This window comes from Clupea harengus, chromosome 21, assembly GCF_900700415.2.
Source record: "Clupea harengus chromosome 21, Ch_v2.0.2, whole genome shotgun sequence".
Classification (NCBI taxonomy): Eukaryota; Metazoa; Chordata; class Actinopteri; order Clupeiformes; family Clupeidae; genus Clupea; species Clupea harengus.
Genome location: NC_045172.1, coordinates 16,721,682 through 16,747,317, shown reverse-complemented (window position 1 = coordinate 16,747,317; position 25,636 = coordinate 16,721,682). Strand labels below are relative to the sequence as shown.

The 25,636-nt window shown below is 40.7% G+C and overlaps 3 protein-coding genes across 4 annotated transcripts; 2 read left to right on the top strand and 1 right to left on the bottom strand.

The window, feature by feature from the left end:
• Nucleotides 1-2,426: 2,426 nt before the first annotated feature.
• Nucleotides 2,427-12,135, top strand: cabp7b (calcium binding protein 7b). 2 transcript variants are annotated; one of them, XM_031558913.2, is made up of 6 exons: nucleotides 2,427-3,249; nucleotides 3,486-3,791; nucleotides 8,395-8,538; nucleotides 8,947-9,059; nucleotides 10,575-10,722; nucleotides 11,148-12,135. In XM_031558913.2, exons 2-6 carry the CDS (start codon nucleotides 3,677-3,679, stop codon nucleotides 11,273-11,275), a joined length of 648 nt encoding a protein of 215 aa, XP_031414773.1. In that variant the 5' UTR covers nucleotides 2,427-3,249; nucleotides 3,486-3,676; the 3' UTR covers nucleotides 11,276-12,135. The 2 variants fall into 2 exon arrangements, with proteins under 2 accessions (XP_031414773.1, XP_012696008.1); XM_012840554.3 differs by having other exon boundaries at nucleotides 2,427-3,791.
• Nucleotides 12,136-18,583: 6,448 nt separating this feature from the next.
• zmat5 (zinc finger, matrin-type 5) lies at nucleotides 18,584-24,114 on the bottom strand. Its single transcript, XM_012840621.3, has 5 exons — nucleotides 23,638-24,114; nucleotides 23,383-23,445; nucleotides 21,538-21,618; nucleotides 20,282-20,396; nucleotides 18,584-19,348 (listed from the first exon to the last, which is right to left on the bottom strand). The coding sequence occupies exons 1-5, from the start codon at nucleotides 23,762-23,764 to the stop codon at nucleotides 19,207-19,209; spliced, it is 528 nt and encodes a 175-aa protein (XP_012696075.1). The 5' UTR covers nucleotides 23,765-24,114; the 3' UTR covers nucleotides 18,584-19,206.
• A 499-nt stretch (nucleotides 24,115-24,613) lies between these two features.
• LOC105911774 (cytochrome b-c1 complex subunit 9) lies at nucleotides 24,614-25,409 on the top strand. The gene is made up of 2 exons (XM_012840605.2): nucleotides 24,614-24,789; nucleotides 25,058-25,409. The coding sequence occupies exons 1-2, from the start codon at nucleotides 24,649-24,651 to the stop codon at nucleotides 25,106-25,108; spliced, it is 192 nt and encodes a 63-aa protein (XP_012696059.1). The 5' UTR covers nucleotides 24,614-24,648; the 3' UTR covers nucleotides 25,109-25,409.
• The last annotated feature ends 227 nt before the right edge of the window (nucleotides 25,410-25,636 follow it).

The following is a 25,636-nucleotide window of genomic DNA, read 5'->3' as shown; positions in this document are numbered from 1 at the left end:
ATGCGTCGTCTCTTCAGCATACTCTACTCATCTCATTCCCCCGAGAAAAGTGAAGTCCTGCTTTCTTTAGATCCCGAAAAGGCCTTTGACCGCATTGAGTTGAAATACCTTTTTGATGTTCTGAGAAAAAATATGGTTTTGGCCTGTCGTTTGCTCACATGAGATTGCTTAATGTATGCAGCCTCACAGGCTGCAGTGTGCTCCAAATCTATAAATTCAAACTTTCTTTCCCTCCAGACAGAGCTGCTGTCTGTCACTGTTCCTATTCAACTTGGCTATCGAACCCTTGCACCGAGAGTTGGCAATAGAGTGCCTGACTATCTATAAGACTATCTATATATCTGGATATAAATTGAGTTTCTCTAAAAGCTTTCCTATTAAAAGATTAGCTTCAAGTTTTAACTACAGTTCTCACCTAAATAATGAGTCCTTTACCTATCTTGGCATTGTTGTTACATGCCTCTACAAGAAATACCAACTTTAAAGAACTTTTGGAACGTATGAAACAGAACCTGAAGCAGTGGTCAAGTCCTACCCATTTCACTGGCAGGGCGGGTCAACCCTGTTGAAATGGCAGTACAACTTTTGCATGCTTTTCAAATGCTCCATTTTGTTCTCCCTTTCTCATTCTAGCCCTACATGGACAGATAGAGAAACCAAGGACCGCATTTTCCTTTCACCAATATCCAGCCTTTGTGCATCTTCTTCTAGGAAATCTAGTTACTCCCCTAAAAACCCTGTAACGAAAAACTCCCTAAATATATGGCACCAATTTAGTCTTAATCGGATGAGTGGCTTAATGCCCTAGACTCATAATGATCTTTTCCCTGCCAAACAATTTGACAAAGCTTTTCAGCTGTGGCACAAGCGTGGCATGGTGTGTTTTTCAATTATTTTTGCAGATTGCACCTGTATTTGATTTGGAGAGTAATTATGAGATACCCAAAACCCATTGTTTCCAGATATGTCCATTCACACAGACATCACCAGACAGCACTACCCATTTCCACACTTTCCAGATAAGAATATGACATTATACTGGAAAGGGATCCAGACGTTGAGAACAATACATCATCATTCTCTATCATACCATGCCCTGAACAGACAGGACGAGGTGTGCCTGGTAATGGGACCTGAAAGCCCAACTCTCAGAGGAGACCTGGAGAGTCGGCCTAGAGCTCATTCACAGCTCTTCTCTCTGTCTTAAACACTGTCTCGTACAATTCAAAATTGCACAAGGCCAATCAAGAGGTCGATTAGCCTCAATATACCCTACTTTTGATCCAAACTGCCTGAGGTGTCAACAGGCAGTTGGTCACGTTTTGGTCCTGCCTAAGACAGACCACCTTCTGGAGAGTCATATTCAAGGTCCTCGTGTACATGTGTGGCAAGCCAATCCAGCCTGACCCCATAACTGCCTTTATTCGGTGTAGTGCCTGAGGGAATACAAATTACCAGATCCCAAGCCAGTGCTAGAGCATTTGCTTCACTCTTGGCTAAGAGGCTTACTCTCTGCCAGTGGAAGTCTGTGAAACTCTCATCTTTCTATTGCTATGCAAAGGAAATTCTTGCATTTCTGCCTCTGGAAAAAAAACAGGTATGCTAGAAGTAAATCTTACAAAAAGTGTAGAATTACATGGTCTCCTATTTCAGACTTCACTGTCATGAATTAATTCCAGTCACACTCTTGCATGCGTAGGTATATGCACAGAGCCAGTGGTTGTTTGGGCACGGTGTATGTTTTTACATAGGGATATGTTGGACTTTGCCTTAACACCAGTACACATTTAGAGGGTGGCTTGTTGTAGCCTAACATTTTGGTATTTTGACATACACAGGCACCTTAAGCTCATATGGTGTTTTTGTAAGTGTGTTTGTTTGTTTGTTTTTGTTTCCATTGTATTCTTGTATGTTTCCTTAGAATGTTCCTTCTGTAACTGTTTCATTTGCAATACGGGGGACATAGTGTTGTATGGTTGTGTTTTTGCTTGTTCAAAAAATGTAAAAAATAAAGTATTTGAAAACCTGGTCAGCCTGATCATATTTCCAGAAGCCCCATATTTCCAGAAGCCCAGATAGAATCATGCTTTGGTGAGGTTTCTATGAATCAGTTCAATTCATACCATAGGTGGAGAACTGTGAATCTCCATGTATTCTGCATTATAATTTGTTGCCCCATCGGAGGATTAAAGGACCCAGTTGATGATGCATATCCAGATGGATGACATAGCGAGTTGTTGTGAAAGTTAGAAATGTTTCCAAACACTTGTTTAGCCTGATTGTCTAGAGCTGGGCTATGCATCTGCAGCAGTTAAACTGTGTTAATTCATGGTATCTGGTGTGTGGACGGTTGTCCTTGAGGGAGTCTGTAAATCTGAATAAATTATACATTCATCCATCTGGGTGAATTTTAAATGAATGTAGATATTATCCTCCTTTCGAACAAGCACCTCCACCATCTTTTCAATGTTTCATTTTCAATCAACAGCAGTGGCTTGTATACCTCTACAAAACGATTGATGATAGAGCAGCCATGTGGAGCCCACTTTAAATGAATAATACGTGTCCTGACTGTAAAAAATATATATATATATAGTGCATTTCGTGGTTCGTTTAGTCTGCTGTTGCCTTGTATGTTAGCCAAAAATGTGTTAAATTCGCCGAATTAACAAATATTGAGTGTGACGACTGAACATGTCGTGCAGTCTGCTTCTCTCTCTCCCTCTTTCGCTCTCTCTCACTTTCTCTCTCCAAGAGTGTGGGGCTGCTGGTTACAAGTGGTGGTGAGGGTTTCGTGAGAGGAGCAACAACGAGACAGGAGCGTTCTGAGAAGCAACAGAACATGGTGCACGTACGAGACAGGTTGGAGTAGCCTAGTAGCCTACCGGGAAAAACCGTTTTGGATTTGTGCAATACTTTGAGAAAACAAAGTCATTTTTGAAGACAGTCCTTGGTTATTGTTTTTTTCGCCTGATACAATAATTGGTCGAAATATTTTGACAAAAGAGAAAAGGATTACTTGTAGTGGCACATTGTTTGATTTGTAAAGACAAAAGGGGCATGACAAAACAGAACATTTCACAAGATAAGATTTACAAGATACATCAGAACAAAAAATTGTTGTCTATGCATCGATCAAAACAAGATTGGCACTCGTGTAACAGAAAACGGATAATCGAAATATAAAGCTTGATTCACAAAGATTCTTCCAGACCAGTGTATCTTCAGCGCGGGTTTCAGGGCATAAGTGTAAGATCAATTATTTTTAATTTTAACACCACAGATGCGTTTCCCTAGATTTCTGTTTTAAGGGAAGGTGCTTTGTCTGTCACCGGGAATATATGCAATTGATGTTTCAGCGTCCATAAAGCTAAAATACTTGTCTTTGGGCGTTGCAATATTTGTATTCCGGAAGCATCTCTTGTCACTTCTTATGTTTAATTGCATTCCCTTCTGTAACCAAAGACAATCCACTTTACTCTTAGCTGGCATATTGGTGTATCAAGCACACTGCTCCATTTACTAGAGCAGATACACAAAACTGCCACAGGCTGGAGAATACTTCTCGATGTTTACCGACTTGAGCTTCCAAGAGGAGTACAGCGGAAAAGTGCCGGTTCACCATCAACGCGCTACATGAAGATCGCCAGCCAGGTGTTGGGGTTCCCGCGCAGAAATGCCAGTGCGTGCTGTGACCTCCAGGTCCAGGTTCATGTACCGCGGTCTCTGCACTATCCCTGATATCCTGTCCTATCATCCTCCCATCAAGCTGCCGGACGATGAGGTAGAGGGTAAGTCAAACACAGGAGATGATTTGAAATAATGAACCTTACAGCGTGTATCTGGCAGCGGTCATTGATTATTGGACAAACGAACCTATTATGCGTTTTGCTCAGTCTAAACTTCAGAACCTTGGAGAGCTCCCCCGCACTGTTTTGAGGTACCGTTAAACCGCTTGCTGGTCGAGACGCACAGTGAAGATAATGTAAACGTAGATACATAGACGATTGAAAGCCACTTTAAATATTAATAGTAAGAAATAACTATATACAGAGATATCTTGTTGACGAATCATTAATGAAGTTCCATAGACAGTGAATAGCGAACGTCACTAAATTGCTCGAACGCCAGAATGTGCTTTTCAGCAATCATGTGTCTTGTTTTATTGAACAGAAAAATGTGCATTCATCATAACTTAGTGGAGATCAGTTTTGTGCTTAACAGACTGGGCACTCGGTGTGAATTAACTACAAATTGATCTGAATACATCTGTGCCAATAACAACATATAAATCATGATAAATTAAATAAAAACAATTATTAATATGGTTGTTGAAATAAATTGATAAGGACTTAACAGAAGATGGAGTCAAATCACCTCATTAACCATAGAACATCTTTTCATTTTGATAAAGCACTTGTGGTTGTCCAGTGGTTTGTGTGGGCTTAGGTGATGATAGAAAAAAAGTAAAATGGACTGCATTGATATAGCACTTTGTCCACCCAGAAGAACATTCACACCACTTTGCAGGCAATGCCTCTCACTCACCTGCCAAGGGCAGAGGCAGCCATGCAAGGTATCAAACTTACATATCGGGAGCAGATAGGAGTTCAGTATCTTGCTCAAGGACACTTGAACCTCAAGCCAGGGACTGTATTGAGGACCCCTTGAATTGCTGGTTGATCAGTTTGTGTCTAATTGAATTTCCCTTTCTATTCAACATCCCTGTAGAATACAAAACATACACAAGGGAATGAGCTCACTGGTGTGGGTATGCAAGTTTCTTTTTTTTTTGCAAGATTTTGGGTTAGTCATCTTTGCATAGTTTCACTGATCCATGTTTCAGTCCACAGAAAGGTATTCAGAGGATGTGTAGGAACAGCGTGTGCGGGACAACCCAGTTTAAGGTTTTCTTCAGAGCAGATGGTGAATGGTGTTTGCTCAGGGCTATTACACACACTACGTTATGCAAAACGTCTTAATAATGTTTTGCTATGCAAAGGTAATGGGTTTGGTCAAACTTTTAATCCTTGGGGGGCACTGTGGCGCAAGCAGTAACCCTGACCACATTTGGGCTTGACGCCCATGGAGGACACAGGTTTGAATCCGGCCCGATGTCATTTCTCCTGTCCACTCCCCACCTCTTCTCCCTCTCATTTCCTGTCACACTCTTCACTGCACTGTCGATTAAAAGCCCCCAAAAAACTTTTAATCCTTGAAGTTCCTTTGAGAGAAATGTTCTATGTGTTTGCCCTCTGACTGTGTGAGACGGCTCTCCACATCAAAACTGCCACAGCGATTCTGCTAGGGCACCTCAACTGACAATACTAGCCTGATGAATGCCAGGATTGATCTTTGTGTTTCTATTAGTTGTTCTTTTAAATACATGTCTTTGTTTCTTTGCTTAAACCATACAAAGTGATCAATCATTTACCCCTGCCCCCAGCACACACACACACACACACACAGAGAAAGAGAGAGAGAGAGAGAGAGAGAGAGATAGAGAGAGACGCACACACACACACAGAGAGACGCACACACAAACACATTTTGTCTGCTGTGCTTCCTAATAGTCCCAACAGACCACTCATCCCCTCGAAAGCCAAGGTCAATGACAGTCACATTCTAATGATTTTAAGAGATCTCCCTCATCCCATATAGTGTATAAAAGTGCTGTCTTGATCATACCAGGATTTTGCTGAGATGACATTGCCCTTATCAACAGACGATGCACAATCCCAGAAATTGATTTGTTCGAAATTCTATCACTGGGAAACACAGCAGTTCTTCAAAGCACTTAATCTGAATGAAACTGAGCATTTGCAGAAGATAAGGTTTGACACAGTCTTTTATCTCTGTCATCACAGCATGACTCATGACTTAGTCTTGTTTTGTCCAAGAATGCTGCAGTTACACAACAATCACACCTAATACACATGAATAGCCCACTCTCAATGGCTCTCCAATCATGACGGGCCAATATGTATCTGCAAACATGTAAAGGTTCTGAGTCCAAAACAGGTTCTTGAGGTGTGACGGAATACTCTTCAGGTCTCTTGGGTAAACTGGGCTTTTGAGGCTCTTATGAACTGAAACGTCTTTAGAAAGACATGCATCAGTGTGAAACTCCACTGGATTACACTGGAGTACACACCACAGTGTCAGTCAATGAAAGTAAATTTCCCGCAAGTTCATGGTAATCATCTCGGTTAATTATTCAGTTCTGTGGCCACTCGTGTAATTAACAGATGCAGAAATGCGAACAGTTTACGTGCCAAGCTTTTGGTAATTATAAATTTAAGTGGGTCTGTGATTAGCGATGCCTGACCATTGTGGCAGAGACCATGCCTGGGGGATATCTCTATCAATCAAACATGCAAAACATGTCAAGAAAACAGGGCGCACAATTGTAGTTTTTCTCAACAATCCTTAAGCTTACAACTGACCTTCACTCTCAAGAAAAGAACACAGAATAACAATGCTAAAATAGATTGCTTTGGACAAAGGAGAAGGTGAACTATAGTTCCGCTTGATTTATGAGCCCAGGGAAGCCAATGTTGAGCTTAGACATAGGACACATTTTTACAAACCCTAGAGACACATAGCAAAGTCCTGCAGCCGCCTCAGCGGTTGATCCCTGTGATTAACCTTTTGATTATAACATTAGATTCACAAAGGTTTGTTTGTCTCATTCGTTAGTAACATTAACAGTTACACTTAATGTTGCAAAATCTTATTCATCATTCACAAATCTTATAAAACTTGTAATTCCACTAGTATGCACTTTACCCCTCTGACTTTTACATTTGAATAGGCTACTGTCAGTAATATTGAGACATTAAGAATACTATAGTAGTGTATTTACATAAACAGGCCACATATTCCTGATGTTGATATTTACAACAGCTACATGAATTTTGTGTGGGTCCTAAATAAAAATTAAAATAAAAGTAATTGCAGCTATGAATGTATGGCATAGAAAGGTCTGTATTGCAAATGTGGGTTGGTCCTGGGTTCATGAAAGCTGGTGTAAGCTTTCAGTCCACCACTATCACCAGCCACTGTTGGTCTGAAAAAGGGACTTTTGATCAGTGATCGCATTTTGTCAGGGTGAGTTTTTAGTGTTACAAGCCCTGCACTGTCCATGCATGATTTAGAGTGGCTCTGTCTTAATCCATATTAATGTTCCACTGGGATTTAATCACCACACTCCTCCGATCTCTAATCACGCCAATACAGAATATATACTGTTCCACGAATCATGTGGATTTTGTTACAAATAAGGGGCCGTAAGTCTTAGACTGAGTGGGCCATTAATGTGACACTGTGCCTCATATCAGTGCTGGTTTGATGTATTGATCCGCTGGCGAGTGGGGGGGGGGGGGACTTCTCTGATGGAACGTCAAACCATTCAATCTTATCCCAGTGATGTGCTGGAGGACAAAAGAGTCTGGGTGTTTTGACACATAAGATGTTTTAATGATCTGAGAGTACAAATGTTTTTGTTTTTTCAGGACCCTTTGCTTGAAAGTTGGTGATGGCATGGAATTTGACATGAAATGAATCAAAGGGTGAATCAGAATGTTTGTGTGTGTGTGTGTGTTTCTGTGAGAGAGAGTGTGTGTCAGCATCTGTGTGTGTTATAAGACAGCGCTGTGCATTATACTTTTCCATTGTGTCATTTTTATTTCATTATACAGATTTATGCACACATTTTAATAACAAAATCTGCACGTCTTCTTGGATAGCCAAAATGTGTTGTATATTTATGAACCTGCGCTGGCCCTGTGGTGTTACTGATATCTGAGACGCATAAACATCATTTTAATTGAATTACTTCAAATCCTTATTAAAGCAAGCAGTCAATTATGACCAGCCCTAATTAAGTTGACTTGAAAAGGCCAATTTACTGCTCATTTAATGCTTTCTCATCTTCCTTCATAATCTCATTATGTGCAACCTCTCCTGAAGAAGACCCATCACTACAGTGTCTTTGCCTCTGCGTGATCAGATTACAATAGCTTCTCCTCAAAAAGAGGGGAGCACCTCCCTGTAAAAGTTTTGGCTGTCTGCTGCAGTACGTGACATTATCCCTCTGAAAAGCCATACAAATTCCCTATCAGACAAATATAATGATGTGAATGTGTACATTTTCTACATGTATCTCAAGATTCATAGTTATACATTAAAGCACAATTCTTGCTGTCATATCACAGCAACATTTTCCATTAAATGAATTCCGTTAAAGGAGGTAACCCTCCACATACTATAGCTCATGCGATTGGCGTTTCGGGATCTGTGACTGGATTTATAATTTGGTAGTCAGTAGCCTTAAAATGATGTTCCACACTAATATGCTAATATTCTGAATCTGCCTTCACCTCCCCAATGCAGAGATCCGTGAGGCCTTCAAGGTGTTTGACCGCGATGGGAACGGCTACATCTCCAAGCAGGAGCTGGGCGTGGCCATGCGTTCCCTGGGCTACATGCCCAACGAGGTCGAGCTGGAGGTCATCATCCAGAGACTGGACATGGACGGTGATCACTCCACTTGATCTCGCTTTCGTTTTGCTCTGTTCCTCCGCCTCTGGTTTCATATGTCATTCGCTCAGATCATTCATTAATTCGTTTGTTCTATTTTATTGATGACTAGACTGTCTGATGCAGTGGTTATCCTTGATCATCCTTGATTTGTTCATTTCATGGATTATCCAAATTGATTAAGACTGAGAGCAAATTGTTTCAAAACATGAATCATTTAAAAACATAGTTACTCTGCATTGTATATTATCAGGTGCCTTACTTGCACTTTTTAACATCACCTAAACTATAACAAGGCTGACCTTTCACATTTTCACTTCCGATATATGATTTGTCTATGGCAAAATGCATTTGTTATGCATGTATTCTTTGTATGTATTCTTTGTCTTTGTGTTGTGGTTGCAGGCGATGGTCAGGTGGACTTTGAGGAGTTTGTCGCATTGCTGGGGCCTAAGCTGTCAGCAACAACCATGCCAGACAAGTTTCATGGAGCAGACTTTGATTCTGTCTTCTGGAAGGTATACTTTAAAATGTCTTTAAAACAAGATTGAAATATATTTATCTATCCATCTATCTGTCCTTGTACTCAGAGTGGTGGAGCATAAATGTAATTGTAATGTAATTAAATTACTGTTACTTATCAATCAAAGGGGTTACATCCGAATATATTCTTTTCGGTTTTAAGCTTGTAAGTAGAATTTAACATTCATTCTGTTGCTTTGCATTTTTTTGCCGTCTAGACAGGCTTTATTCATTTGGCAGTATGTGCTCAAATTTCGAATGTTGTTTTTGATTAGTTCTCTTGTTAGAATTCGCCTCTCGTCTGCCAATCAAAAAGTAATCAAATGTAATAAGTTACATTACTTAGATTAAGTTATTAAAATGGATACATTACTTATTACATTTTTAAGAAGACCACTAACTGTTGAAAGAAACTAGCGACAGTGGTACAGGAGGTAGAGAAGTCGTTTAGTAATCAGAAGGTTGCTAGTTCGATTCCCTGTCGAAGCGTCCTTGAGCAAGACACTGAACCCCTAATTGCTCCTGATGTGCAGTGTGCCATCAGTGTAAATGTAAAAATGTATATACATCCTTGTAAGTCGCTTTGGATAAAAGCATCGGCTAAATGACTAAATGTAAATGTAACTAGAGCACTCCAGCTCCACTTGAATAGTCTTTACAAGACAACATTAGAATGTTAACGGAATGTCCTGTCATTCAGTCATAAATTAGCCATTTTAAGAGACAGCATTAAATTTAAGTGTCTTTTTACATTGACCCTCTTTGCTCTCATTTGGTTTTGATACTTCTTCTCATCCCCTTTATTTCACAATTAAAGTTCAATGTTATCCTACAACATTTTATTTGATAAAATTGCAATTAACCTAAATAAACAAAGATTCTAAAATGTATCAGAACTCCTACATTTCCTAAAGCTACTGGTAATACAAGAACCTCAGAAACATGGGAATGTCAAAGATAAGGAACTAGTGGTCAGGCAGTTCAGTATTGATGCTATGGCATAAGCTAAGCACATAACCATCTCCAGCCCACATTAATAAGACCAGGTCAAGGATATGACCAGAAGAGTGAACATCAGTTAATCTTCCTGGAGTGTCTAATAGATTCAGGTCTAAATAAAAATCTTAACCCCTGGTGTCAACATCAGCATCCATGTGAATATAAAAACCCTGTAAGCGTGTTATCCCCTTATCTCACCTGACTACCGCTACTGGGTCAGGGACAAAATCATGCCTGACGTGTTCGCTGGCAGAACAGGCAGAGGGGCTGCTAAAGTGTAACAAGAACAAATGGCAATGCAGCTCTTTCTCATCAGGATGGGCAAAGTGGAGAACAAGCCCACGTTAATGAGCTCAATTGAGGGAAGAGTTGAGCAGACTTTAAAGCAGCACGACGTCTGGAATTATGTATGGCCCGTATGCCACCTCCGTGACCCCCCCTGAGAGATAGCACTTAACTATTAACTGTCTGCCACTTCATTGACACTCCATCCTGTCTTGTGCTGCTCCCAGTGCGACATGCAGAAGCTGACAGTGGATGAACTCAAGAGGCTCCTTTACGACACCTTCTGCGATCACCTGACCATGAAAGACATTGAGAACATCATTATGACAGAGGAAAAACACCTCAACAGCCCCGAGTGTCAAGTGGATATTAACAGTAAGGAATTGGCCTTTTTTGAAAACTTCTTCAAAGGTTTACTGGACACGGACGGTGTTCTGACATGCTGAGTGATGTGGTTTTTAAGATGGCGTTGGTAGTGGTGGTGAACAACGTCAGACATGAGTGCTGCTGCTGAGGACCAGTATTAGAGATTTCTTTCTCAGTGTTGATATCCACTGGCAGCCTCATTAAAATTGCATTTGACATGTTTTGATTTTCTTTACTCTTCAAAAACCTGTCATATAGAAGTGTTCATTAAAGGGCTCCCTCTAACTTGAGGTGATTTGGAGAACCCTTTTAAAATCTTTGAAGGACTTTTTTCCCCCCGAAGTGCCCATAAAGATGACGTTTACTGTAATTGTTTACGTCCCCTCAGTAACTTAGTAACTGACCTATAATCTTCCCAATGTTCTTTTTCACAGCAAGCCCCAAGCATCAGATGAAACACACGTGCGTGCGGAAAAGCCTCATATGTGCCTTCGCCATCGCGTTCATCATCAGCGTCATGCTCATCGCAGCCAATCAGATGCTCCGCAGAGGTATGAGTTAAAACGTCATCCTCACAACATGAAGGAGATCGATGTGACTCGATCAGAAAATTGGATGCATCCTCTTATCCTGCGATTCCCCGGTCCAGTGACTCAGACACCAACCAAGTAAAAGTCAAGAATGTTTCATAGTGATGAAATCATCCCAGAACTGCCCTCATATCCACAGAATATGACTCACTCTTCAGAGAAAGCAAAGTCCCTCAACTTTACTTTCACTGATAGTAATGAATAATACATAAACTGCATGTCTTAAACAGAAAATAAATGTATATTTATGTGGGTTTCCAAAAACATATTATGAAACATAATGTAAGAAGACAGGGTAAGCTGTATTGAAAAAGTTGAGTATTTTATGATGCAAAGGTAATAAGGAAAAAGCAAAGACAAAAAAATTGTCAGTTGTTGTCAGAGTTTAGTGCACGTATTGTGTTCTACATCTCATTTAGTATACATCCTCAGTATTTATAGCATCTTTGGGAGCTAATGGTCCCAACCATCTTTGTAACACCCTGAACATTTGCGGGCAGATGGAGAATGTGAACATATTCCTTGAGCTCTTGAGTCACAGAGACGTTAATCTTAATTGGCATGGCTCTCACATCTTTCACTCGCTCTCTGAAGGGCATACGGTACCGATTCTCTCAAAAGCCCTCGGTCTGTCTCTGGGAGTGATCCCGGCCTGTTCTACTGAGTGTGGACCGCTGAGGGGGTAACAGGGTTCTTAGGACCAAACCAATCGAAAAAAAAGAAAAAGAAAAAAACAATCTACAGGGAAAAATGAAGAACAATTTCTTTAGAAAGAGCATTCAGGGGAATGCAGTTTATGCAGTATGTATGTCTTCCAAAATCAGTCAGAAAATCAGTGTTACCAGACGTTCTAGCTTTCCAGAAATCAGCACTTGTCAAGCAAAAAGCATTGAATGTGAAATCCCCATTTTTAGATGTATATACTATCACACATGTAGGCACATTACAATGTAAACATTTTGCAATTAATCAATATGCATTGGAACTGCACATTTTTTGTCCTGATTTCAGGCTTCAACATAGATAGACCATTCACTGTGCCAAACAAGATGTTCAGAAAAGGCCATTGTTTTTCTTAGCTGAAATGAGGAAACTACCCTCAGATCAAAACACAGTCTGGTCTGCAGTGTTTGCATTAGATTTGATCATTCTCTGTTTAACCTTATAGGGCTGGGGGAGGCTTCCTGCTGTTGCTGTTTTGCATGCATTTCAGAAGTGGCAGAATATGACTTGCAAAACACGAGGAGATTACATTTATATTCTTTAAAATGTAATAGGTAAGATTAAGTGACATAAATTAAAATGATCCCGTGATCCTATTATCCAAAACAGCTCTCATCTAATCCCCTCTCAGAAGTCTCAACTAACCCCTCACAATTTTACTTTCATCAAATGCAAATAATTTTCTTTTTCAAACATTTAGCCAATGACTGTGGCACATATGCACTTCATGATCAGTTGCTATTGTAATAAGTTGATTTTCTAGAAGGTAATTCATTAGCATGCTTCTAAATTGTATGCCCTAGTTTTAGGAAGATAACACACATTCCTTCTTTGGAGATTGAATTATTGCATTACTTAGTGGAAAATAAACACACGTTCCCAGCTGTTGCCAAAGTTTTCATTTTAAATAGTTAATTCAATACTTGCCGCCTCATAGTCCCCATAATGTGCTTACTGAACAATGTAGACATGATATTTCATGTATAAACCCCAGTGATGTGACGATGAAAGTGAAATATGCTATACTAAATAGAATTATATATTAAAGTGTTAGCTACCTCAGCTTTGAAGACATCGGAAAGGTGTCATGAAAGAGTCATACGAGGAATCATCTACCGATGCACGTGAAGTCTAATGATGTTAGTCAAATTACCAAAATATGTATTGTGCTGACAAGTCTTTGGCTGTGTTCACACTGCAGGAATTCTCGAAAAAAAAAAAAAAACATTTGAGCTGAAATGGTAGAAAGTGACCCTGGACTGCTATAAGACAAATATCTTTCCAGAAGTCTTACAAGTAAAGGTAAGAAAGCAAATAGAATTGTGAAGTATTGTTTTCCACATCTGTGATATGTTGCAGTGCTGAAATGATTACAGACACTTACCAGACAGAAACAAATAGTTAAGAGTATTTAAAATGTAAGGGGTTAAGGTTAACATGGTTTACGAATGAAGTAATTTGGCTAAATTAAATCCTTGTTAAATTAATTTATAACATCTACAGACCCTGCCGTTTGAATGACGTCTTAGCTGTCATAACTGTAAACGTCTGTCTGTGCCAAAATTCAGTAGTGCTGTGCTGCGCTCTGTAGCTTGCATGGGAAGCGTAATTTGAATGTTAAATGGTAAATGTTAGTTATGCAGTCTTTGGACCAATCTGTGCTCTGTCCATTTGAAATGCAGTTGAATTTAAAAGCCAATGGGCCCATCATTGTGATCAATTCGATAATCGAACTGACCACAGTGAGGGGTTATTTCAGTAGGTTATCAACATATGCATTTTTTTGTTTGTTTGTTTGTTTTTAAATAGATTTAGGTTCTAACACTGGATTCAACATACTGGGCATATATAGAAATAGTAGAACAATATGTTTCTGTGCTCATATCAAAACTACATTTTAATGAACCCTGTCATATTGTTCCAGTATATTTGTAAAAGTGAATATATGACGAGGTTATGCAAATTATAATGCCATTTTATCAATCATTCCATCACACTGTCATTATATTAATACAACATACCCTTATTGGAAGCTGCATTACATAAAAGCAGCTAGTATACATACATGGCGTGAGCTAGTTCCTAGTGTCTATAGCAACTTCTCATGTGTATATAATATCAACAAATAGCGTATGATGTATTGAAGCGTGTGTTAATACTCATCTTGTCATTTTAATTATGCAATACTTTAATACAATGCAGATCTAAACAGTTTGATATTGTATTAAAACACTATCTCTGACCAATTAAAGAAAAGGGGCATTTCCTAAAAATATAACATATTGCTCAAACACACATTGAGCAAATTTTGTTATCAAGAGAAAAGATGAGTTGAACATTAATCTTCAGTGTGGGGTTACAAACACTGAAAGATCTTGATATATTACAATTGGCTTTAATGGTAGAGATCACTATTAGCTACTAGTGGGCATTTTCTAAATGGTAGTGTCAGAATGTTACTTAAATTTGAGTTGATTCGACTATTTGTATTGTCGGATTTTCATGGCATCCTTTTGTTTATAGATTATTTTCTGTAAGTACAGCCTTATGTCTTCTTCTTAAGTAAAGAGTACACAAAGACGTAACAGCAATAACAGGGGATGATGTGATGAGAAAGACATTATGCATTTTAATGTTTACCAATACAGAAAATTCTCTGCCTTTTTCACAGCTTTTTCACCATATCCTTATTGTTACCAGAAGAAATGTTATGGTCAATGACTACATGAATATATTTATGTGTAAAAGCAATTACTGATCACTGTGTATCTTCCTGTAAACCCTTTCAATGATGTTTTTGGTGTTGAAAATGATGATAAAGATAGCTGATGCATTCGTCCTGGTGTGTGTCCTGAGGAGTTGTGTTTGCTTGTCTTGAACTTGTGAGCCGTCTTGTCTCGCCGCATAATTACTGTACATCTCATGCGTTTGTAGCACATCGGAAAAGCAGACGGTAAACATTGAAGCGTCTGCTGCAGTGGCCCCACAGAAATGGCTTGTTTACATCCGTTTATCACACACAGAGGCAGACAGAGCTGGCACTCGCGGCTGCACTCCTCGCTGGGCTGGGCTCCTTCCTCTCTCTCTCTCTTTCTCTCTCTCTCTCTCTTTCTCTCTCCCTCTCTCTCTCTCTCTCGCGCTCGCTCTCTCTCTCTCTGAGCTGGAGGGGATGGCAGTGCTCCAAGCTGTCTGACAGATATCAGTACAGACTGGAGAAATGTGGTGAAATGTGAAAAGTAGGGCAAGCTCTTTCTAAGATCGCAGCATACTAATGAATTTTAAACAAAATTTGGCCAGTAGACTTGTCTTATGGCCTGGGAATCAGCCCTACAGCCCAATATGTATAAGGTTAAGACCTTGGCGATAATATAAAGCCATATGTGTGGAATTAATGAGCCAAAAAAACACACTTTACTCTAAAACGCTCCATGCTTTCCATCTAATCTTCTTGTCTACAATTAAAAGCACATCTGTCATTTCTCGAAAGTCAATGGAAACTTTCTAATCTACATTCTGCCACCCTCCTACTGTTTTTTCACACCGTACTGAATTTGTGACTGCAAACAACGCCCTCTATTTAGACCACAACACAACATACTGTCACATTACAGGTGGTTAATGACTAGGCTTGGGTCTGGTTGATTGACTAGAGATGATGAAATTCTGAGAAATGTCTCAGAAGGTATGTTTTTTGTCTGAGAAAGAGAGAGACAGAGAGAGAGAGAGAGAGAGAGAGAGAGAGAGAGAGAGACAGAGAGACAGAGAGACAGACAGAGAGAGAAAGAGAGAGAGCTGATGAGTCACAAAGCCTTGAGGAGTGCAAACTCATGGTTTGCCGTGAAGGACGGAATATTTATCAGCTGCGTAATTCAGCTCCCATTAGTGATGCCTTCGAAAATTATTCACAGCTAAAAAATAATTGTCAACACTGAGAATCGAAGAATCCCTAGTCCGTCATAAGTTGTGTGGGTAATGTGCTGTTTTCCTTCAGGCACTTAAACTGAAATTGGATGGTAGGCCTTAATGTTGCTATTTAATTGCTAGACCAGTCTGTGTTCATTTGAATCGTAGCTATTTCTTTTGAAACGGCAAGTGGGCCTTCGAGAGAGGAGAAGACTTAATCGAGTGGCTTTATTTCCACAAGTCTTTTTCGTGAAAGCAGATTATATTTATCTGCCGGATCAATAAACTGAACACATAAGAGCATCTCTGGGCCCCCTGTCAGTGGCTGTGGCGTTGATCCCCGGCACTCTCATTCACTCTCTCCAGGCTGTCAGCCACCCTAGGGCTTAGGAAATAGGCTTCACTCTCCATGAAATGCATAGAAATGCCCACTCACCTGTCATTCAGTGCAGGATTTCGACCAAGTCTACAATTATCTCAACACTCCCATTTTACACTATACGATTTGTTTGATTTACTTATTGAGACAGCTCAGCTCAAATAAATAAATACATAAATGAATTAATGGGTTTGCTGTTCAAATGTGTGCAAGCATTGGCAAAACAGCTTTTTCTCAGATCAGAAACAGGGCTGAACCTGCTGTTGTTCTTTTCTTTGAGCAGTTCTCTGTCATTGTGGGAATTATGGTTTTGCTGGGAGAGCCTAAATCACTTTGAACTTCGGAACATAAGGAAGCCTGAATATTCAACATGCCCTCCTGGATGGAGAAGAAAGGGGAGGAGAGTGGTTTTGTGAGGACACGATCTTATTCAAATGACTGAAGTCTGCCGCCATGACTTTATGCTAATTGGCTGTTGGTGCCCATAGAAAAAGCACAGTGCTTTCCATGCTGCCTGAATAAATCACTTTAAAATCAGGTGGAGGCGCTTCCAGAATAAACAGAAAACTGGGATGGATTTCTTGGGCCCGTAGCTTACCCCACCACTAAAAACAGTTTTGCATCACTAAACACGAACATGGCAGCCAAAACACAAGGCGAATTTACACTCCTCGTTCCCTGTGGGGCGAATGAAACGAACTCAAGAGGTGAAGGAAAAAGTCGTCTTCTTTCGGTGAACATTTAAAATAGCTTAACAGAACTGTGAGAGTGAGCTATAAAGAGTCCATCTCCGCTGCTGGCTGGCTGATATTATCATATGTCAGATAGGCGCAGGAGGAAGTGGGAGAGGTTGAGGGAACTCTGACGTGATGGTACAAGACAGATACGGAGGCAGCCGGCCATCGCTCGGCGGCAGAGCTGTCAATCATCTGTGGAGCATTCTGCTTTCCCATGGGGGGGACCTGTCAATCAACACAGGAACCTGGCAGACTGTGTCGAGTTCACACCTACTGCTTCCTCCGTCATTCAGAGGGAAAGACTGGCGTGCGTGTAGTGTGTGTGTGTATGTGTATGGGTGCGCATCAGAGGCCCGCGGAGGTTTCTTTCAGAGGGCATGTCGAAGCACAAAAGCTGTCTCTCCCCAGAGCACAGGTCAGAATCGGAATAGTCCAGCTGCCAGGAGGTAAAACTGTCCATGTCCAGGTTATTTTTAAAGGATTCCTTTCTGAAGGCTACAGCATCTACACAACAGTATTTTTGGCTCCATCTAGTCCAATCTGTCAAAAGTAAAAATGGGTTGATAAACATACATATATTATATATATATACACTGTATATATACACACACTCACCGGCCACTTCATTAGGTACACCGGTTCAACTGCTCGTTAAAGTAAATATCTAATCAGCCCATTACTTGGCAGAAACTCAATGCATTAAGGCATTTACATGGTCAAGTATTGGTCAAATTCAAACCAAACATCAGAATGGGGAAGAAAGTGATTTAAGTGACTTTGAACATGGCTTGGTTGTTGGTGACAGACGGGCTGGTCTGAGTATTTCAGAAACTGCTGATCTACTGGCATTTTTTTACGCACCCCCATCTCTAGGGTTACAGAGAATGGTCCGAAAAAGTGAAACTGAAAACTGAGGCTTCAATTCGCACGGGCTCACCAAAATTAGACAATAATTGGAAAATTGGAAAAATGTTGCCTCTCGATTTTTGCTGTGACATTCAGATGGTAGGGTCAGAATTTGGCGTAAACAACATTAAAGCATGGATCCATCCTGCCTTGTATCAATGGTTCATGCTGGGGGTGCTGGTGTAATGGTGTGGGGGATATTTTCTTGGCACACTTTAGGTCCCTTAGTACCAATTGAGTATCGTTTAAACGCCACAGCCTACCTGAGTATTGTTGCTGACCATATCCATCCCTTGAGTGAGAGATTCGCATCATGGATGTGCAGCTGAAAAATCTGCAGCTCTCATGACAATATGAAAAAATATGGAAAACATCTCTGAGGAATGTTTCCAGCGCCTTGTTGAATCTATGCCACAAATATTTAAGGCAGTTCTAAAGGCAAAAGGAGGTCCAACCTGGTACTAGCCAGGTGTACCTAATGCGGTGGTCGGTGAGTGTATATATATATATATATAATACATATATTAATACATATTAAATGGGTTATTTTGAGAAATCACTTGATTGGCACTAAGCTAAGTAGCACTAAGATTCTCTACAGTGGAAACACAAAACTGCAAAGGCACACAAACTCCTTTGTTTCCTCAGTAATTTAATCACAGCAATACAGAGGAGACATACAAAACTTATAAAACTGAATAATTCATCAAAAGTAGAAAATCTTTTTTGCCAAAATGTCTGTAACAGTGTCAATATAACGTTACGTAATCAAAATGTTAATGTGACACATATCCTCAAGATGTGCAATTCATCCAGTTCAGATGCTGAAGTAACTCCACAAGGCTTCTCCCCTGAAAACTCCTCTCCATACAGATTATTGCAGCAAGTCATTAAGCACAGGGATCAAACCCACTCTAGGCTCACTTGTATGAGTATCTGGCAAAGCTGATATGCTTCAAGGGTTCCCAAAGGGACGCCATACCAAAACACCCCATTCTGAAACACAATGCCTTTCATAACTACAGGAAGTCTGACAGTCTTGCCACAACGTGGATGTTTCCCCAACAGGGACCTCGAGAGGCATTCTTGGGGAGCAATTATCCTCAGTTAAAAAGAGATGAAAGGGACACCTCAGCCATTCATGAGCGCACTTTAGAGAAATGTCAGGTGCTCCAAGCAACCACAGCTAACAAACCACTCTCTGCATATGCCTGCACCTTAGGGTCGGAATATGCTGATTAAAGTGGAGTGGAGTTCAGCCCCACTGGCATTGTACTGTGGTGGTCCATCCACTAGGGGGCGGTGGCAGCAAAGAGGGGGGGAGGTCCGGGATAGAGCGGAAGTGCGGAGGAAGGTCCAGACCCAGGGGCTTCTCATCTTCCTCTTCATTCAGGGCACTGTGACAAGATTCCCAAGTAGACAGGTGAACATGACTAATAAACAAACAAGTCCCTAAAACACAAAACACAGTCCTGCTGGCGACATCGCTACATATCCCCTCATAGCCCTGTTTTGCAGGTAAGCAGTAGCCAGCTTTGCCAAGCTGACTTGAATGGATTCAACATGTACGTAGTTCCTGACCAAGAGAGTGTAGTGAGTATTAGTGGGCTTTTTGTCTACCAGCACTTTCTGACTGCCTGAAGCAAATGTCATTGTTTTGTGGCTGACAGGTTGTTATTCCACTGACATATTCAGAGCTATTTATTTAAATTGCCTTTGGACATGTCATGGCATACAAAATGTTGCCCTCACAGTTTTACAGCGAAGCCTACATGTATCTCATGAAAGCCAGCCCCTGCCTTGCTGTCGGCCTGATGACAGAGTTCAGGCAACTGCATAATTATGTGCAACAAAGCATGAAAAAGGAGGAGGACAACGGATATTAATATTGCTCCTCATACCGATTATGACTGACTGGAAAGCTTTTCAGAGAACTACCCTAATCCCATCACATAACACAGGAAGCAATGTGATTTTACACAAAACAGACTGGTGAAGATATCCCTATCAATAAAATGGAGCTCATTGGTGTAGATTTAAAGGCGTTGTTTCACAGTCATCAACCACATACAATAATAGCTTTGAAAATGAAACAATCTATGTTAAGGAAACCGACATTAAACATACTGCTGCTACTGCTGCTGCTGCTGTGTTTTTTGCAGGCCTTACAAGTATTTTTTTGCTGTCCTTTTCAATAACTGACTCGGCTCTGTTTATGAACATATTGATCTCAGTTTGATGAAAACCTACAAACACCCATAGTAAAAGCTCTAATGTCCAGAGAGAGGTGCTCTTTGTGTGGGTCATAACGGTCAGTGTCTGACACCTACCATCCGCTGTCTTGGGCCGCCCTCCTCTTCTCCCTCCTGGCCAGCCAGTCATCCACCACAGGGTCAGAGGGGACACCCTTGCGCCCGGACTCCTTGGGGCCCCTGCTATTTGAACCTGAACCCAAATGAAAAGATGTGGGTCATGTCCCTGTGTGTTACTCTCAGGAGTAGTTATAAGGAAAAGTACACAGATGACTAATACACTGGGGGCCAAATGTATCAGTCCTTGTGTACAACTTGCCATGAAGCCATGTGTACGCACAATCCTACGATTTGTGCACAGAGGTTTTTGGTCACAGTTATCAAACACAAGGTACACACAGCGTATCCCCATTCCCTTCATATATCTGAACATGAGTCACATCAGTGTAAAATCATGTGCACGTGAACGCGCTTAACATGTACCCCCACAAGTATCCTTATATGGTTTGAGACACACAATGTGTGACTATGTATTCTTACAGAGAACATGCACTTCTCCATTTTGCAATTCCCACCGTTCACTGCTTTGACAAATAATGAATTTTTCATCCAGGCCTTTGGTCATGGTGGAGTCTCAACTAACTTGGGTACGGCTTTAAAAGAAGTTTTTTCGATGCTCAAACTGATCATTCTCTCTGCCTTTCAATACGAGTCAATTACTTTGATTACACTGTGAAAACCTTGGCAGCGCTGCAAAACAAATTGAAATATCGTCCCCCATACTGTTAAATATACCTTGAAGTCAACCGGGTGATCACTTCCCGTATAATTAGCAAGATTAGGTTGACAGTTCAGTTTCAGCAATAATAGGCCTACACAATGAACAATACGTGCACGAGAATACAGTGATTGATAAACACGGACAGTTAAACCTACTTGCATCTTGGAATAGGCAAATTACAACTATTATGCGTAGGCCACCTCGAGACCATGTGCAGATGTCCACATGTTTTCCTGGCAAGTATCTTTTCATGAATACCGTTTTATGCATTGAAAAGTGCTCAGCACGACTTTAGTGCATACACACCTTTGATTCATGTGGCCCTAGGACTTTCAAAGAGAACTCAACCTCAACAGAGCTGAATTTGAAGAAATGTTTGAATATGCATCTTGCATGATATTCTTGATTTTTAAATCTGAAATCTGATCAATCTGAAAAATGTAAACTCAATCTGAACTCAGTTATAGGTTCTAGGCTCATGTTGGTAATGGCAGTCTCAGAGGATTAGCTGGTTGCCACCTGAGGACAGTATTGAGTACAGTCAATGGTGTACCTGCTGCCAATCGCTGCAAATGCTCCATCTCTCTCTCAGTCATGTGAGAAAAACGACAGTTTGCACCAAACACGCACTGGCCTGAAACAAAGCAGAAGACAACAGATGTCAGCACATCTGAAGCACCAACATTCAAGCAACATCCAAATCATGTACATGATAAAATATGCATGTTGAGTGAGCAATTGAGAGACTTTGCTTCGTCGCATCATTATAGTAGATAATACAAATTGCAGTGGACAACAGTAGAAGCGTTTTTTTGCAGAAAGTGAAAATGTATGTATATACCATTCAGTATTGAAGCAAAGCTAAGGCTTTATTCACTAACTTAATCAATTCTATTGGTGTTTTACAAAATATGGGATCACCATCACAAGCAAGTAACATCATAAGCATCTGTAAGACATCTCAAAAGTAATTGATGCACTGTTCCTGGTCAACAGTGAAGAGATCCGTTTGTGCCACATGGATTACTGCAAAGAAACTTTATATGACATCTCAAGTGCACTGTAAGTCTTGGCACACACCAGAAAGATGGATCACATTATACCATCCATGAAATCCCTCGACTTAATCCCTTTTTCAATTAGTATGATTTTTTTTTTTCTTCTCGACTTTGGTCTTGTCTTTTCCTTTGTGATATGATGATAAAACATGTTCCATCTAGGTTACTACTGGACTGTGAAACACCCTAGCAACAATTACAAGGATGTGGTGTCAGGCAGGTGGTATTTTCATTCCAAAGGAGAACACCACCGTGACCACAGGCCAATTCTGACTTATCAGTCTTCTTAATGTGGAAGGACAGGTCCTCTTTAGTTTGGTAGCAAGGAGGTTAGCCTCCTATCTGAAGGCAAATAGTTTGATAGATATTTCCGTCCAGAAAGCAGGAATCCCAGGTTTTTCTGGATGTTGTCAAAGTCAGGCAGCAAGAACAGGAGGCACATCCCGCTGTGTGATATTTTAGGATCTCGTCAGTGCTTTTGGATTGGTGCCACAAAGTCTGTTGTGGAAGGCAATTAGTTACTTTCAGGTCCCTGAGAAGATTTCCGCTTTAGTCAGGGCCTTCTTTGAGGATATTCAGTTGTGTTTTAACACAAGTAACTACACCACATCCTGGCAACAATGGCTTTTAATGGGTTGTTGGTGTGGAAAGGCTGCAAGACAGCACCCGGTTACCTCCCATCCAAGCTTATATGGATGGCATGACAACACTGACAACAACTGCTCCATGTACACGTCAGCTGTTAGCCAAGTTGAATGATGGTCTGAAATGGGCAAAACTGACACTGAAAAAGTGAGCCAATGATTGTGGCGGAGGCACTTGCAGACTACCTGGGGTTGTGAATTAACCTAAACTAACACTGAGATATATGAAATCTTGTCGGGGTGTATCTTAAGGTGTATCTGTTGTTGTCTCTGGTAGTAGCATATGTCCTACTCCATCATGAGTATGGAAGGGGGTATGAGTGGGCCTTCATGGATCCCAGGTACAACTTGTGGCACATGTTGCGGCTGTCACCAGCCAGTTGGGTATTGTTGTTGTATCCTGCTGCACAGGATCTATGGTTGGGCAGTTGCCATATTAGTTAGGTTAGGTTGTTGGGTATGAGTACTTGCATGTGACAGTGAGAGGATTGGGCACTGTGGGAACTCCCCAAGCAATAGCAAATGGTATTAACATCTTTTGCTGTGTGTAACTAAAAATATGTTTTTGTTACATCTTTTTCATTTGTTGTTGTTGTTACTATGTTTCCTGTCATGTAACACAATCTCAATAAAGATAGTTTTGTATGGCATGATCCAGTGAAGACAGAGACATAAAAGTCATTTTAAGCCCCTCACCTGTCTGAAGGAATTTCCTACACGGCTTCTTTAACTGTTCATCTGCGAGAATGGCTACAGCGTCTGTGAAAAGGGAGGTATTATTTATAATGCATCACATCACCCAATCATGCCATTTATTTCTGTCAATGTTCAAGTTTATGCATATAGGGCTATATTTGGTCTTCAGTGATGCAGTGAGTGTCGGTTCGTGCGTGTGTTATCTATACGGAAAGAATACAGATTATGAAAAGCAATCATTGTTACAGCACTGACCTCTGAAATTGTCGAACCATGCCTTCTTTGCTCTGTGATGTTGAACGCCGTATAAATGTTTTTTCCTGTTATGCATGTTGTCCTGAAAACTTCGGTCACAATAATCACAGTAGTACCGCTTCCCCATGGTTACTTGTCTTTAGCAGTGAACTATGCTAACTAGGCTAACTTACAGACGTAGGCAAATGAGTCACTGCCAAGGAGCAAGATAATTAGGGAAATTGTTGACCAATATACATTCGCTACGTCAAACGTTCAGACATCTCAGGACAAATGTCAAATTATCAAAAACAATATCCGCCACAACGAACACTTCCTAACTAATGCCTATTTTTCATTGTTGATGACCACGACATCGACGTTACGTTACATAAACCATCTTCCGACGTAGAGCTACTATTAACCCCAACTTCCAGGTCACTACAGCTATGCCTTCAAATGAAAAGTCACGGTTTTACCCACAGACATAGTTTTACCACTGTCTACATTTGCATTTGTTTAAGAAATGCATGCAACCTCAGCCGCAGTTATTTTGTTGAATTAGTTCCAAAAACAGCCGCCTTCATTTTACAATGGAAAATAAAGTAACAATGAAGAGGGATGCAGCGATAGCAGCGATGCTTGAAAGCGAAGCAGGTATTTTAAAATTGTTGGTAATATTAAGATTAAACCTAGCCTAGCCACTAGCTATCTTCTGACACTATACATTTGCTAAGAAAACCTTAGGTAGCATTCTCCAAGATTGTACGATCTTGAGATTTTACAAATTCTTATTGCGGCATTATTTCCACACAAAAAAAACCCACAAAATGCTGGAATTAGTGTGTTATTTTACTTTTCATTCTACACATTTTTGGGGAATTCCCACAGAAAATGCACTTTTTGCCGCAACAATCACAACAAACCCTTGCAAGAAGCGTAGATAGTGTCGCAACTTTTGTTTTGAAGGACCTCAACTTAATTTTTCTACTTATTGATGCTGATTTCACCAACGTCATTCCTACTACCATCATGGCGCTAGCTAAGAGTGTCTACAACTTGCTCTTCAGGAGAACGTCAACCTTCGCCATAACCATTATGGTTGGCGCTGTCGTCTTTGAGCGAATGTTTGATCAAGGTGGAGACGCGATATTCGAGCAGCTGAATCGCGGGGTGAGTATGATTGAGTTACATTAAAATAAGATCTCCCGGTTTGCGGCCTGACCTTCCGTAAGAGAGGACATCTGATGCTAGCCTAGCCACTAGCTATCTTCTGACACTCTACATTTGCTAAGAAAACCTTAGGTAGCATTCCAGCGATGTATCAGTAGCTATCAAACTTTCTGTGACGTAAGGTAGTCGCTAGTATGTTCGGTTAGCTTTGATGTCTTACGAATGTAGTTAAATCAGATGTAATATCGTTTATCTATTTCGTTAACAGAAACTGTGGAAACACATCAAACACAACTACGAGGAGGGAGAGGAAGAATGACCTATTGAAACACCGTTCTGTCTGAGGCCGGCTGCGTTCCCTTTCCCAGAGTTGACCCTGACGCCATCATCACCATGGACTATGTCCTCATCTACCACAACCATCGTCACCTACGAGTTTGTGGGGACAACGTAAATGTTAAGGACTTCAATGGATTCAAAAGTCGTGGATTGCTGGCGTCACCTCCTCTTCTCGCATCCTTTCCTGCAGCCTCTTATGTCTACGTAGCTAGCGTTATGTCTATTGCTTTGTGAGAAAATTGCTAATTTAATGTATGTTAATAAATCAATCTACACCTCGACAAAAGTGTTGTTGTTTTGATGGCATGGTGGTAACGTTAGGTGGTAGTTCGTTTACTACGGATAACTAAAGAATTGTTTCACTCATGGTAAAACATGTTCTCATTGATGCCTTTTTGTAGAGGAGGCTGCTGTGTTTGTCTAGATGGCGGTCTTTATTAGGCGGCCATGGACACAGCTGAACTTTGAGTAGTGTTCTTTTAAATAATGAAGGGTACCTGTTTAGATG

Bases quoted from the DNA above. Each gene is read 5' to 3' on its own strand.
- cabp7b (XM_031558913.2), top strand. From the start codon at position 3,677: ATGCCAGTGCGTGCTGTGACCTCCAGGTCCAGGTTCATGTACCGCGGT. The intron at 8,539-8,946 runs GTGATCACTCCA...TTGTGGTTGCAG, and splicing joins CCAGAGACTGGACATGGACG to GCGATGGTCAGGTGGACTTT. The intron at 9,060-10,574 runs GTATACTTTAAA...TGCTGCTCCCAG, and splicing joins TTGATTCTGTCTTCTGGAAG to TGCGACATGCAGAAGCTGAC.
- zmat5 (XM_012840621.3), bottom strand. From the start codon at position 23,764: ATGGGGAAGCGGTACTACTGTGATTATTGTGACCGAAGTTTTCAGGAC. The intron at 21,619-23,382 runs GTGAGGGGCTTA...GCTTTGTTTCAG, and splicing joins TAGGAAATTCCTTCAGACAG to GCCAGTGCGTGTTTGGTGCA. The intron at 20,397-21,537 runs GTACACCATTGA...ATTTGGGTTCAG, and splicing joins TTTGCAGCGATTGGCAGCAG to GTTCAAATAGCAGGGGCCCC.
- LOC105911774 (XM_012840605.2), top strand. From the start codon at position 24,649: ATGGCGCTAGCTAAGAGTGTCTACAACTTGCTCTTCAGGAGAACGTCA. The intron at 24,790-25,057 runs GTGAGTATGATT...TTTCGTTAACAG, and splicing joins TCGAGCAGCTGAATCGCGGG to AAACTGTGGAAACACATCAA.